General features: G+C 38.2%; 1 protein-coding gene across 34 annotated transcripts in view; it reads right to left on the bottom strand.

The window, feature by feature from the left end:
* The window catches only part of PTPRM (protein tyrosine phosphatase receptor type M), an 866,690-nt gene that overhangs the window by 290,950 nt on the left and 559,596 nt on the right, over window positions 1-16,144 (bottom strand). For all 34 annotated transcript variants that reach the window (XM_054243977.2, XM_078347758.1, XM_002757062.6 and 31 more), the window contains 2 exons: window positions 4,809-5,082; window positions 3,739-3,775 (listed from right to left, as the gene is read on the bottom strand). In XM_054243977.2, the coding sequence (XP_054099952.2) occupies window positions 3,739-3,775; window positions 4,809-5,082 (311 nt within the window). The remainder of the gene's footprint in view (window positions 1-3,738; window positions 3,776-4,808; window positions 5,083-16,144) is intronic.

The raw sequence follows: 16,144 nt of genomic DNA on the forward strand, positions 1-16,144 counted from the left end.
TTTTAAATGGACAACAGGAAAGCTCCCAAATGGCTATACTACCATGGACAAACGTGGTGCCATCATATTATGGAAAACTCTTATTTAATGGAAGATTGATGTAATGTCTGTAGCGTAAACTGATTGTTACATCAATTCGAAATGAATAGATCTCATTCAATGTAAGAAATCGAATTTACTAATAAGACATTTGGATTTGTTTAGTGCATTCTACCAGTTTAGAATTGATTATCAATGAAGCCTTCTCAAACTAGCTGCAAAAGAGTTTCCATCCTACTAGTTACCATGAGCCCACCATAGTGAATATGAAAGCTAAAGAAAACAAATACGCTAATCACTAAAACACAGTTGGACCAAGTGGTCACAAAAACATCCTACTATAAAAATGTGAATGTGACTAAAAACCAACACAGTTTCATAGATTTTAAGAAATATTTAAAAGCTACTTTATTCACTCTACTATACAATTAAAAACAATCCCTTGAATCGGGCAGGTAACACGTAAACATCACATATACCCTGGTGTATGGTGTCTTTATCTTTTAACTCAAGAAAGAATATTCTGTGATGAGTTTGCCTGCAGCTAACATGTACCTATAGGAAACTAATTTAGGCAAATAAATGAAGAAGATACATAAAATATAGGCAATGCCCACAAATATGGAGATATACAATAACACAACTTAGATTTTTTTCTTGTATAACTTTTATGAAGTTGATATTTAAGATGATGAGTGTCAAAATATACCTTTGCAATATGATTAAAATAACCACTACATTAAATTTATAAATAGTATGGAATACATTTTTAAGAGACATACCCTTACTCTAAATTATAACCTAGCTCTTAGTGAAAACAAATCCACCTCCATACTTTCTCTGTAAAGATACTTGTCAACAGTTGTTTCAGGAGAACATTGAAATCTTTGTACATTCAAAATGTTGCTTAGGAAAGCAGTTCTGTATCTGAAAACTCAATTAAGCCATCGCACTGTGAGCAGTATGTGGCAACTCACACTCAGGATGTTTGAACTCTTTTACATTTTAAAAGTCTTTATGGTACCAACACAGTTAATAAATCTTCCTATTTCTCTGTTTTGACTATGTAGTCAAGATGGATTGGCTTCCCACGTTGCAAGAGAATTTCTAGTATCAATAACGGCAAATTTTCTGACTTAAAGGTGGTGAAACATTACATTGTGCTAAAAGGAGGGTTGCTGAATCTGTCCATGTAGAATTCAATAAAACAGCACAAAACAGTGTAGTTTTGCCTGGAGGGAGAATATCTTCCAAGTTTTTCTCCTGTGCTATGATTTTATGAAACAGAAATGACAATGTTATACAGTAAATATTAAAATTTGTTTCCTTCTTTCTCCAAAAGAGGTTCTTAGGATAGAGTTTGTTGCTGTGTAAATGTTTGCAAATGACTCAGAACATAGGAGTGGGGAATATTTAGTCAATCAGGTCATCTGATTGCTTAATCGTCCCTTGGTGAATTGGAAAACAAATTACAATACTGATGAAATCTAGCTGATAAAAAAAATGATCCAAATCACTATCTAATTCAATCTATTGTGAAAACAGGGAACTTGTCAGGCTTCCACATTTACTAGTGTATTATTTATATAATTATTTAACTATGTAAATGAGCATGATGACAGATATTTTGTTGTTTTCACAGTAAATTGGTCAGTGACTCAATCCTCACAAAGAGGAGGTCTGATGCTTACACTATACAATACTGTCACTGGCCAGAGGTGCTGCTGGGTGAAAAGCCATGAACAATGGTGAAAGAAACATGGGGGTGAGGAGTGTAAGACTTGATCCCCAGATTATCAACTGAGTGACCTTGGTGAGTCATTTTTTTCTCCAAAAATACACCTTTTCCTCATCTTAAGAATAGGAATAGCAGTACCTGTTTCCTTTTTCATAGTAATGAAGAAATGAATGAGAACACAGGCATGAAAGAGATTTCAAAACTTTCAGCGTGACATTGAACATTAGGCATTATAAACTAGGGGCCCGGGAACAGGATTTACTTTTCAGACCTTAAAAGTAAGTGAAATGTGATACAGTAATATTTTGAAATTCCTGTTGTTGAGCATGGACCATAACCTGGAGATCTAAGAACGCCAATGGATACCTTGCTCAAGGGCTTCATCGTACTGTAATAATCAATAGTTGATGGCACATGGCAGTTTATGGAACACATAAGCAGCTATAACTTTAGCAAACATCAATTTAGTCCTATAAATAAAGTCACTTAGGTACAATATAAATATAAAAATTGAGTGTTTGAAAATTAATATAAATAGACTTTTGGGTATAGAACTACAAGCCCACGAGGAAAAACAAGATACAAATGCCTGGCACAAAACATGCAACCAAGAAATATTTGTTGAGCTAACACTGAATTAAAAGGTCATGTATGGTTCACAAAATAAGAATTTAATGAGAATTTTGAAAATGCATATGTACATCATGGTATATTCAAACTATGTTCACCTGAGAGTTAAATAACAGCAAAGTTATTTTATCCAAAACAACTCATCAAGTATGACCTAATTAACTCTTCTGCTACAGACCTAATGATGGGCTTTTACCATAATCTCTAAATTAAATCATACAGAACTTCCCACTGTACTCATGGTTACTCCAATGGTCTGAATGATTGTATTTAACTTTGAGTATTTTTTTGTTTTTGGAGACAGAGTCTTGCTCTTTTGCCAGGCACCAGGATGGCATGCAGTGGCACGATCTCAGCTCCCTGCAACCTCCGCCTCCTGGCTTCAAGCAATTCTCCTGCCTCAGCCTTCCGAGTAGCTGGGGCTACAGGTGCGTGCCACCATGCCCAGCTAATTTTTGTATTTTAGTAGAGATGGGGTTTCACTATGTTGGCCAGGATGGTCTCAATCTCTTGACCTCGTGATCCGCCCACCTCGGCCTCCCAAAGTGCTAGGATTACAGGTATGAGCCACTGCACCCAGCCGAGTATTAATTTATACTTCCTCATTTTAAGATGACATTGTAAATTTCACAAAGCCTTTTCTTTTACACTTCCATAGTGATGGTTAAAACAACACTGTCAAGTTGACCAGATATGACAGCTTATGTTCACAAACACGTCTGCACTTGCTTCTGTAACAGTGCTGTGTGTGGAGAGCTCAGGGAGACTTGCCCTACCCACTTCTGCAGCTCATCCTCTATCACATTCTCTCAGAGTTTTAACCAGGCTTGAGAAATAGAAGCGCCACAGTAACATAACCCAGTTAGTAGGCTCAGAGAGACATGCACCACCAGTGTAAAAAGCCCAGATCGACTCCACTTTCTACTAGATTATAACTAGATTGCTGCTTAAAAATAGTGGGTGATATTTTATTCCTTTGCATATGAAGATTCACTAGATGTGGTAGTACCAGGTATGACACTATGGTTTAATAAAACGTGTACTGAGATCATATAAAAATTAAATTCATTTGAAAAAAATAACTACTGAAAACTGCTTGGAACACAGCAGTATAGCTTCTTATTTTAAAAAGTATCTATATGAGTTACACTCAGTCAATGCTAATTACCATCAGATCCTAATATATACATGCATTCATGCATATATATGTATATATAACACATATACACATTTATTTTCAATCAAGTTATTGTTCAAAAAGTTTTAAAACATAGGTTAAAATAAACATTAAGGAACATGAACTAGGAGAGCATCCCACAATTTCAGCTTACCTTTTGTGGCCACTCGGACACAGTCTATTTTGGTTTCCTGTGTCAAATAAAGGGAGGGGAAAAATCATTATTCAGGTTTTATTTAAATCAAATAGAAATATCTGTAGTTCCATTTAAATAACACTGATAAGGAAGGATTTCACTGTTCCCAGTGTGTCTTTAATCACACAGCAATTATTCTTTGAACCACACTCAGATACATTTTCTGGTTCCAGTGCTGGCGATGCTGGGCATTTCCAGACCAGATGATGAGCAAGGAGCTACACATAAAATGTCTCTGTCTGGTGGTCCTGGACCTCCTTCACCGGACCTGTACTTTCCCCCTGAGCAAACAGTACTGAAGAGGTATGATGCATCTCACATTCCCCTCTTTCCACTGGCAAAAGTTAAGTTGACAGTGATACCTAGACCTATGCTGTGAAGGAGGAACCCACTGTGGTATCTGCAAAACATTTCCTTCTGTCTAAGGAGACTTTCCAATCTTATCAGAGTTCTGGGTTGGTCTCAACAGGAAAGGGAAACAAATTCAGAAATTACTCAATGATACTTTTAATTTTGTTTCCATCTCATGTTTCTATTTTTCTCTCAGGGAAAAATAAAGATACTGAATTTAGTCACAGTTATAGAAAGGAGAAACTCTTGTGGAACTTCTTTAGTTCCCATTTCTTTAATGGGACAGACTATGCTGAAAAGACAGATGCTGTGAATTTCCCAGAATTTTAAATGACTTGAATATATGTGTTGGAGCTATACTCTCTTCCTGTAAAACAGTAAGCTAAGCAGAATTGCCAGCCAACTTTGGTAACAAGAAAACCGAAAATAAAACGCATCATGTTGATGATACACTCCCCCAATCAAAAAAAAAAAAAAAAAAAAGACAGAGATGAGTATATTCGTTTCTTTCCATAAATTTCTCCAGACAAAAATAATTTTAGGAGAAGAAAATCACTTTTGTTTACAAGTAGAAATGAAGAAAAGCATGACCTCAATTTTACTATTATTTTACTTAATCTATGTTCACATTAACAACCCCAAATAGCCTAAGTTAAACAGTCATCTATACAACTTACCCCATTGGCTCTACTAGCAGCTTGGAAATAAATTCTGTAGCTTTTATGGGGGAGAAGGGGAGTATTCCAGTATCCATTGTATGTCTTATTATCACCAATTGTAAAAGGCTGTGCAGCTTGGAGGCTGTCTGCAGGAAATTCTGCAGCAAAGTAATACTGTGAGTTCAGTAGAGAAGCATTCTGGAAGTGAATTGGCACTGGGTAGCACTTTAAGATTTCTGTCGTCTTTTTAGTTCTTCGAGGACGTTCTTCCTCAACAACTATTTGATAGACACTAGAAAAACAAGAGTATCATCAATGGTATTTTATGAACTGAACTGATCTACTCTGCCTTCAATTGCATGGACCCACAAGACACTCAAAATAAAAACCACATTGGACATAGTTGATAGTAAGTCCTTGGTATAAAACAGACTCTCCTGCAGCACTTGCTCAATGAGAGGGAGGGTGCTTCAGTTCTTCAGAACTCTCCCACCCAAAATAAAACTATTTAGTGAGAGAAACAAACTTCTTCATAATTAAAAAATTTTTAATATAATCTCTACTGTTTATGTGAGCTGAAGTAATATTTTTCTCACATGTAACTGAAGATGATTTTACAGACAACTTGGTTTACCTAATAAATAAAATTAAATTATACCAACTCTAAATTTGTTTTAAAAAGCAATGCATTATTTTCTTTAATGACAACACAAGTAAAATTTTAACAGATCACAAAACACAGTATGTAGTGATTCATGTTAACTGACGTTTATCTTCCTATGTTTTCTTATGTTCCTTGGCCCTCACCATATTCAGTCAGTGGAAAGAAATGCATAAGAAAAGCAGAGATAAGGGATTACAGTTTCAAAAGCCAAAGCCTTGGAGTCCCAAGTGATTAGTAGGAGTAACTCATGACAAGGCCCCTCAAATCTCATATAAGAATGGACTGGGCATGAACATCTTTGAAGATGCCTGCAAGGATGACAGCCCAACTAAGGATTAGATCTCTGGCACCTGCTCGCCCTCTTCCAATGTCTTTGAATTCTGAAGTAACCTTACGAGAACAAGAGAGACCTTGAACTGATAGACTTTTAGAAAATTAAGATATTTATTTAATACATTTTCTAGAGTGATAAATGTTGTGTGCAGTTTTGTGGTAAAGAAAAAGTATCTTATGCTGAGAAAAACTAAAGCCTGACAGCAGTTTCCCTGAACTGACTCCAGGTTAGATTAAAAGTCCTCTGGCAGGGAGAGAGATCTTTCTCTTACTGTATCAGAAAGGCACCAGAGTTCCTAAGAACCAAGAACTACTCAATATTAGAATCCACTAATGCCAAGAAAAAAGCACAGAAGAGGCCTGCCTGCCATCCCCACCCATGGGGGGAATGTCTAGAGAGGTTCCTTTCTACACTCACGTCTGTTTGACCTTTGAATCTACGCTCAGTGAAACCACCTCTTTTCGTGGGTACAACCATTTAGCACCATTTATTACAGTAACGAAGTGTGTGCTGCTATTCCATTGGTAATTCTGTCTAAATACAAATCCATTATTTTATAATATCAGAGTGATTTCTCAGTATACAGGTAACCAGCAGGTTTACAGGGCAATGATAAAGTAAATTTGACATAAACTTTAAACAAAGGAGTACAGCTCTTATTTCCGACACAACAGAGACTTTCTATTGGATTGAGTCATGAAAATGCTCCATATCAGTGGATCATTCCTACAATAGTAAAGGTAAAGGGTCAAGGTCAAAGTAGAAGACTAAATGCTACCTGCTCCGTAGCACAGCCTGATGACAGCTGTGAAAGAAGTCTAACCTGGAATACCATTTAAAAAAATAGCCCTAAGGAAGTGTAACCATTCTCTTGAAATTGCTTTTTTAGGGGTAAAGACAATGCACTGGTCTGGGCTCTAATCCTAATTCTGCTAAAAACGGGTTTTAAAAGCATTTCAATGAGTTTATTTGAGTCTTATTTTCTCCTATGAAATGGGAGAATTACGTGGATCTCTAACATGGATTTCATATGTCTAGAATTTTTATTCAACCTATAAAGACTGATCTCACAAAACAGAGTAACCATAAGAATGATTCTTTTCTTTACAAAATGATTCTCCATTTAATAAAATAATTTTTGGCCGGGTGCGGTGGCTCAAGCCTGTAATCCCAACACTTTGGGAGGCCGAGGCAGGTGGATCACGAGGTCAAGAGATCGAGACCATCCTGGTCAACATGGTGAAACCCCGTCTCTACTAAAAATATAAAAAAATTAGCTGGGCATGGTGGCACGTGCCTGTAATCCCAGCTACTCAGGAGGCTGAGGCAGGAGAATTGCCTGAACCCAGGAGGCAGAGGTTGTGGTGAGCCGAGATCGCGCCATTGCACTCCAGCCTGGGTAACAAGAGCAAAACTCCGTCTCAAAAAAAAAAAAATAATAATTTTTAACATCACTTCCTTCAAATAGCTTTTCCAGTTCATTTTCCGTATGACATGATTTTCAAAATTTTAACTTAAAAACAATTTCTGGGAAATCCATATACAAGACAAAGCAGAAAAATAAGGATATGTGCGAAGAAAAAAAAGTTGCAGATATTCCATACTGGAAATGCGAGGCCACGTGCCCAACACACAGATTTTATTTTTTCCCTTTTCCTAATGTGAAAAGTGAGGTCTAGAGGTGAAGTGCCATTCTACCAGGCCATTCTGTTGAAGTGTCAGAGGTGGCAGAACAGACAGCAGAGCCTGCCAGTTGGTTAGAGTTCTCCTAACCATGAGACCAGGCTGTGCTGGCATTCCTTACTCACAAGTCCAGTGAAGGTACTCATGGGAACCATCTGGCCTGAAGGGAATTTTCACCTGCTCCTGCAGACACAACCAACACATAAGCCAGTCTCCATCGATTTTCCACAGTCGATTTCTTTTGAGTATTGTAAAGATTCATATTTATCACATCAAGGGAATTATAGATGATGTTGCCTTTGACCTCAATTCCTTCTGTCATCTGTATCTGAGTCATTAATTACTTTCAGGGAGGATGTTCTTCTAGGCTCCACAGTGACTTTAGCACCTAGCTGGTATCCTCTAAGCACCATGATCTTCCCACCTCTCTCAAGCTGCAAGGAGCTCCCTGCTGTTATAATCCAGCTAGACAAAAAAAGCAGCACAGCTGCTCCTAGACTTTCTATGTCCTAAGATTCTAGATTCTCCTACAGCGAACATCAATTTCTTCATCATGGCCTGGACTCAAGTTTGCCACTTAAATGTGGTTTTCCTCAAGGCAATGGACTCTAGGTCACTCTCAGCAGATGCCCTATGTCCTAAAACACTGAGACCCTCAATGACCGTCTCTCAAGGGCTTATAGTCTGTTCCCTCTTCATGTTCTCTTGCTCTGCTCCAAACTCGCAAAAACATGTTTTCTGTAAAGACACAGTTATTCTGTGTCCTTTTATCATTATTTTCATAAGCTTCTGAAGGAGAAGGGCAAATGTTTGGTCACTGTTGTGTCTCATGACACTTTGGCTGTGAAGTACATATTTCTGAAAGCATGCTATAATCCTGAAGTTGCTTCTATTTGGTTTGGGGTATATTATACATTCTGTGTACCAGGAGGGAGGAAGCACACTCAATGATGCTTTGCCTTATTAAAATTTAATGTGAAGTTTGTTTTGTATTCATTTCCCAAATACACAAGAGCCAAAAGAGAAAGCAATGACCAAGGAAAAGGTTTTATGGTAAGAGGATGCTAGTTAGGTTTTAGTTTATCCTGGATAACCCACAATTAAATAAAGAACCTAAGGGAATTAAATGCTGTGCCTCTTTGTTCTCCCCCACCTCCATCTCTCACATCCCACTCCTCTCTCTTAACCCTGCTCGTAGACAAGATGTGAGAGTGTGTACACTGATCTAATATTTCAACAAATATTTTTTGAGTGTCTAATAGGTGTCAGGCACTGTTCTAGTTTACCTTAAACAACACAGTGTTTGACATTCTTTAATGATACAAAATTTTGCTTTGTAATATAAATATCATCTAAGTGAACATGAAAATAACTTGTTTCAAGCAGCAGTTCTATGAGGATTAAGTAAAAATTTAAGAATTAAATGACCATTTGACGGGCCTCCATGTTAGCCAGTTGGCTACACTGTACACTCTACTCCAGACATATTGCTTTTTAAATGGCTACCATCCACTCATCTTCAGATATATTAAGGGAAGAACTAAGTTGACTGGAGCAATTTCAAACCCAAAATGTCTTTTCATCCTTGTTCCACAAGACAGATTAGATTTGCAAGCATGCAGACCTCAAATCTATTTGCTCTTTAATAATTTAAGCTCTGAAAGGTCAAGCAGCTCTTTTCTATTCCCCTTTATCAAAGTCCAAGTACTAATGAAAAATAGCTAAATCCTATCTGCTGCCCAATTGCTATAATTTGCTGTTTCCCTGATGGAAATTAACACATTATTAATACCCAGGTCAATAGTACCTTGACAGAATTTTATAGCTGATGTATTTTTCATCTGTACAAGTAACATCACTGTACTAATTAATTTCATAAAATTTTTCCATCTACAATCATAATCTCAGAAATAGCTTTGAAAATCTCATTGTTGGAATGGTGTTTCTAGAAAGAGTTTTAAAAAGCAAATTTCTGAGATAGAAAACTGATCAGAAATTTCTAGCTTAGTAAGCTGAATTTAAATTCTATTATCATTTTAATGGGTTGCCCATGCTGCCTTTGTTTATTAGAGTTGCACCATCCTAGCCCCATCCTACCATTACTCTGGAATTTAAAGTAACATCAAATCTTCCTACTGCAAGTGCAATATTAAAAACACAATCCACAGTGAAGATGAATCTGCCAAAACTGTGACATCACTATATCAGAACTTTCCTATGGAATGAAATTTAATTCAAAGTTTAATTTATGCTAGGCGTTTCTATAACAAAATTCTAAGGCCTTTACAAGGAGAATGAAAAATCTGCATTTATATGGAATAGCACATGAAGTATAACCTAGAAAAGAACATCTGAACATCTTTCATCTACTTTTTTAGACTTGAAAGTTCAAATGTGATAAAATGTTTTTAGTTTTTACCTAACTTTGAGTTCTTGGAGAGGAAGCCTCATACATATGTGAAATTGACTTAAAATGTTTTGTCCTAATTTATTTTGAGATGAGTTGTAAATCCACTTTTGTTATCCATTTATCATATTTCATTTAAGCCTAAGATATTAGAGGGTGACCAGTTGGTTGCAGAAGGTAGGGAGGTGAGGAAGAGAAGAGAGAGAGAGAAAAGTTATGACCCTTTCATTGTTGCTTTTGCTAATCCTCTAAAACAGGACTTCTGATCATTTCAGGGACTTAGAATATTGTTCATTTTATTGTATCTAATAGTGACTTTTGGCTTGATATGCAATTTTTGGTAAAACCATCCATTCTCTATGTATAAAAAGAATGGAGATTAGTATTGATATCTTCGTGAAGATTAAATATGGAGAAGATGAAATAAAATGAAAATATTAATTACATGCAAAACATAAAAAATAAATGTATAACTAAGATTTACTGCAATGCAACCACAATGAAGTTATTTTCCTCTTGTTCTTTGCTATGACACTGTCTTTTCCTCAATCTGTCAGCCATTTACTGAAATGACACCCTAATACTCCAGACAATCTGCTAAAACTCAACTCAGTTTTTAAAAACAAGTCATCAGGTTAAAATTAGTGGAAAAAAATCAGAATTCAGTGTTTGTCATTACGGCTCGGATTCCTTAGAGTCCTGCTGGTAACACTGAGAGCAGCGGACCTGACACACCCCTGTTCATTAAATTATCAATGATAAATGGTAACTAGTTTTATATAGACAATTGGCAATGGGTAACACACCGCACAACATAAACACACCTGTGGGGCTGAATATTCTGTGTTAGCAACTTTAATTTCCCTTTATCTTGCTCTGATGTAGATAAGACTGACAAGAAATTGCTGTGGAATATTTGTGAGGCACCGCAAGCATTTTTTTTGCTCTTTCAGCCATAACTCATAACAAGAAGCTTGCCTGGCATCAGTAAGTTACTACTGCTCTGTGGGTGTGTGTCTGTGCACACACACCCACACTCCATTCAATATCCTGCTGTTCTGCTAGTTAGTGATAAAATCTGATATAATAAAATATTAATTACAGCTGAAAGGTTGGGTGAGAAATATGAACTCAATTACAGTCCCATATTATGAACAAAGGGCAGGGTGAAAAAAATTCTTTAGTTATGGAGGTTTGGGATAATAAAAAGAACAACTAGAACGTTAGACTCAGGCCGAGAAGCTCTGTAAAAGGCCACCTGTCATTAATCTTCACAGTAGGCACCACACTTCGAGTAAATTAGTCCTAGATGGAACATCTTTAAGAGTGATTTCTCCTGCTTTTAACAAGTGAAGACATTTTCCTTTGCATTTCCTATTTCACATAAATTTAACACAATTTAATCATCTCAATTTCATAAACACATGACCACAAAATTATACTCCAAAATCAGTTACTATTACAAAAAGTATGTTCTCTTAAATAGCCCTGATGATTTAAATAAAAATAGAAAGTGGCTGGGCACGGTGGCTCACGCCTGTAATCCCAGCACTTTGGGAAGCCGAGGTGGGTGGATCATGAGGTCAGGAGTTCCAGACCAGCCTAGCCAATATGGTGAAACCCCATTTCTACTAAAACAAAACAAAATTATAAACAATAAGAAAAATTAGCTTGGCATGGTGGTGCATGCCTGTAGTCCCAGCTGCTCTCGAGGCTGAGGCGTTAGAATTGTTTAAACCCAGGAGGCGGATATTGCGCCTCTGTACTCCATCCTGGGCGACAGAGCAAGACTCTGTCTCAAAAATAAAATAAAATGAATAAAAATGAAAATAGAGAATATTATCAAGGCTGCACCAAGTATCTTCATGCTTACGTGTTTGTATTATATCCAATTCAAAATCTTTCAGTCCCAAAAAGTTCCAGATGAGCTGGTTAGAAATCTATCAGAGGAAGGCAGGTGCGCATAAGGGAATGCCTGTGAGATGGCACTGACTTGGGAGTCACTGTCCGCAGGCGACTGGCTCCAGCTTTGCATCTCAATCACTGACTGACCACTGAGGTCCTTCAGGCTCTAGTATTTTATGACTCTAAGCACAAGATCTGGCAACTTGTGACATCGGCAAATGAGATGAAAATCATTTCATTTATGTTTCTTCCATCCTTTCTTTCCAAAATATTCACCACATATCAAGCCTTGTTACAGGCACAGGGGAAGAATAAAAAGAGGAATTAGGCACAGACAGTCCGTCCTTGAAAAGCCTAGTCTAAGAGTGTTAGAAATAGGTCACACCAATGAAGAACTCCCATGCCAAGGATCTGATAAGGGTTTGTACAAAGCACAAAGTAACAAGACCCAGGGATGTATCAATCTCTACGTTAAAATCTCTTCTAGCATCTCCTATATTGAGGGCATCTGGCCTGAGCCTAGTATCCAAACGTTCTCACCCTAAAACGGCTTATGCAATGCTACCATCACCAACAGTCTCCTGGAATTAAAGATAATGCAATAGCAACAAAAACAAAAAAGCCAACATGTTTTTTAATAGATCTCCAACAGAGTCTCCACTCACTACAATTGCTTGCAAACACCCTTCATCAGTAGCACAGAAGATGGAAAGTAATAAGCTGGGCCCTACCTCAAATACCACCCAGGTCTTAGCAGGTATGCCCCAGGAGACCCCAGAGTGGCCCCAAGAGCTACCCAAGAATGGCGGGGTCTCCCTCACTCATGAAAAGCGGGCTTCCTAGTCTTGGCTCCTCTACTAGGCACCCACACAGCCTGAGGTGAGGCTGAAGAAGGAGGTACCTGAGGAGGGCTGGGAAAGAAGCTTGGAGGCGGGCATGGCCTTGGTCTTTTTTCTCCTCTCTCTTTCCAAAATCAGGCAAACTTGTAACTATTCTCTGTCAAGTCTATAATCACTACTCAGGCTACAAAGGCCAAATTTTCCTGTTTTTAGTATTTCCTTGGATATCGATTTTAATCCCTAAAGTTATATCAAAATATTACGTAAGTATTTTGTTGGTTTTCTGTGTGTGTGTGTGTGTGGCGGCGGGGGGGGGGGGGCGGGGGAGGGTAGTGGCAGTGGTTTGAGAGTCATCCTGGCCTTCCCTCTCTCCAGCAGCCTCCCTGCACACCCTCCCACAGGTGGCCTGGTATTACTGCCCTCAGAATGGGGACCTGGGAATGAGACTGGAGGTCTGATCCAATGCACAGAATCCTTTAGAAGAGATTATGCTGAAGTAAAGCAAATGTGAAAATTAGGGAGGGAAGGCTAGGCAGCATATTTTCATGCACAAAAGAAAGTCTGAAATAGAGTTTGAGGGAAAGTTAAATTAAGTGTCATTGTATAAAAGCTCAAATACATCTACTCTATTATTATTATCTTCCCCTGCCATTTTTAAAGCTTCTTTTCAAAGATTCTTAAGGAACAAACTTAGTTTCCAAAGTGAATTTTCAAAGAGATGACTGACATTGTCATCCTAGAAGCAACATTAATAAAAATGATCTTTGTTTTCTGGCAGTAAAGGAATCCAGGGTACTATTTTTTAATACAATAAAACTCACTTAAAAGCAGGCAGGGCGGTAATAGTGGTGGTGGTGGTAGTAAGGGATTTGGCACCCCCTGCTAACACTCAGTGTAGCGATTCAGCAATAGTAAGTAATAATAAAACCAAGCTCTATAAAAAGCAGGAATATAGACACTGAAGTTTTACCACTGAATGACATTTTGATCCTATGTGTACCTCAATAAAAAAAGAGAAAATATTAGAAGTCACTTCCTTTCCCTAAACAATTTGAGCCACAGATAGAGCCTTTTCTTTCTTTCTTTCTTTTTTTTTTTTTTGAGACGGAGTTTCGCTCTTGTTACCCAGGCTGGAGTGCAATGGCGCAATCTCGACTCACCGCAATCTCCGCCTCCTGGGTTCAGGCAATTCTCCTGCCTCAGCCTCCTGAGTAGCTGGGATTACAGGCACAAGCGCCACCATGCCCAGCTAATTTTTTGTATTTTTAGTAGAGATGGGGTTTCACCATGTTGACCAGGATGGTCTCGATCTCTTGACCTCGTGATCCACCTGCCTCAGCCTCCCAAAGTGCTGGGATTACAGGCGTGAGCCACCGCGCCCGGCCGAGCCTTTTCAAAAGATTTGAAAACTGTGACAAAAGCGCATTTAGCCCCGAGGTTTAAGATGCTCCTGCAGTCTGCATTTCTCCAATAATAAAAGGAAACAATTAAAAAGCCACTTGTAAGCATCTCAAAAGTACTGATGCTTAATTTATTGATTCTCTGGAGACTAATAAAAATGGTGAAAGGAAAAAGAACATACATATCAGCAGAAAAACACTGATTAATTTGATTAAAATAATCTAATACTCTAAAACAATTTCATTTAAGTTCTTCAAGTTCTCAAAATTACATGGCTAAACATTTAGCAAGGGCTGGGTGTGGTGTCTCATGCCTGTAGTTCTAGCACTTTAGCAAGCTGAGATAAGAGGATTGCTTGGTCCCAGGAGTTTGAGACCAACTTGTGCAACATAGTGAGACCCTGGCTCTATAGAAAAGAAGAAAAACTAGCTGGGTGTGGTGGCACACACCTGTAAGTCCCAGCTATTCAGGAGATTGAGGTGGGAGGATCACTTGAGCCAAGGAATTTGACACTGCAGTGAGCTATGATCATGCTACTGCACTCCAGCCTGGACAATGGGGTGAGATTCCACTTCTAAGCATGGTGGCACGTGCCTGTAATCCCAGCTACTCAGGAGGCTGAGGCAGGAGAATTGCCCGAACCCAGGAGGCGGAGATTGCGGTGAGCTGAGATCGCACCATTGCACTCCAGCCTGGGTAACAAGATCAAAACTCCGTCTCAAAAAAATAAATGAATAAATAAAAATAAAAACAATAACAAGGAAATAATGAAGAAAACAAAAATATTGCATCTAAGAATTAAGCAAGCAGTAGGGATAAACCTCAGAGATTTAAAAAAGGTGTAATGTATTTTCTTAACAAAGGTGTATCTAGCTTAATGAGGCACTTCACATTGTTGTGCTTCAGAGATACTGAAGTTTTTATAAATTGAAGGTTTCTTGCAACCCTCTCTTGAGCAAGTCTGTCAGTGCCATTTCTTTCTGACAGCATGCATTTACTTCATGTCTCTGTGCCACATTTTGGTAATTCCTGCAATATTTCAAACTTTTTCGTTATTATTACATCTGTTATGGTGATCTGTGATCAGTGATCTATGATGTTACTCTTGCAATTGTTTTGGGGTGCTACGAACTGTGTACACATAAGATAGCCATCTCTCTTCCTGGCACTGGGCTTCCCTATTCCCTAAGACATACCATATTGAAACTAGAACAAACAACCATACAATGGCCTCTACGTTTTCAAGAGAAAGGAAGAGTTGCAAGTCTCTCACTTTAAATTAAAAGCTAGAAATTATTAAGTGTAGTGAGGAAGGCATGTTAAAAGCCAAAACAGTTCAAAAGCTAGTCCTCTTGCACCAAACAGTTAGCCAAGTTGTAAATGTAAAGGAAAAGTCCTTGAAGGAAATTAGAAATACCACTCCAGTGAACACATGAATGATAGGAAAGTGAAATGGCCTGACTGCTGATAAGGAGAAAGTCTGAGTGGTCTGCACACACTATCAAAGCAGCTTCAGTGGTCTGGATAGAAGATCCAACCAGCCATGATAGTCTCTTAAACCAAGCCTAGTGCAGAGCAAGACTCTAATTTTCTTCAGTTCCATGAAGGCCCAGGAAAGTGGGGAAGCTGCAGAAGAAAAGTCTGAAGCTAGCAGAGGTTGGTTCATGAGGTTGAAGAAGTGGCCTTCTTCATAACATAAAAGTGCAAAGTGAAACAGCAAGTACTGATGTAGAAGCTGCAGCTCGTTGTCCAGATCTAGCTAAAGTCACTGATGAGGGTGACTACACTAAACCACAGATATTCATTGTAGATGAAATGGCCTTCTATTAGAAGCAGACACCATCTAGGACTTTCATAGCTGAAGAGGAGAAGTCAATGTCTGGCTTCAATGGACAGGCTGACTCTCATGTTAGGAGCTCTCATGTTAGGAGTTCATGCTGCTAGCAAGTTTAAGTCAAAGCCGATGCCCATTTACCATTCTAATGCCCTTCAAAATCATGCTAAATCTAGTCTGCTTCTTCCCTAGAAATGGAAAAACAAGGCTTGGATAACACCACATCTGTTTACAGTATGGTTTACTGGCTATTTTAAGCCCATTGCTGAGACCTACTTCTCAGAAAA

This window comes from Callithrix jacchus, chromosome 13, assembly GCF_049354715.1.
Source record: "Callithrix jacchus isolate 240 chromosome 13, calJac240_pri, whole genome shotgun sequence".
Taxonomy (NCBI): Eukaryota; Metazoa; Chordata; class Mammalia; order Primates; family Cebidae; genus Callithrix; species Callithrix jacchus.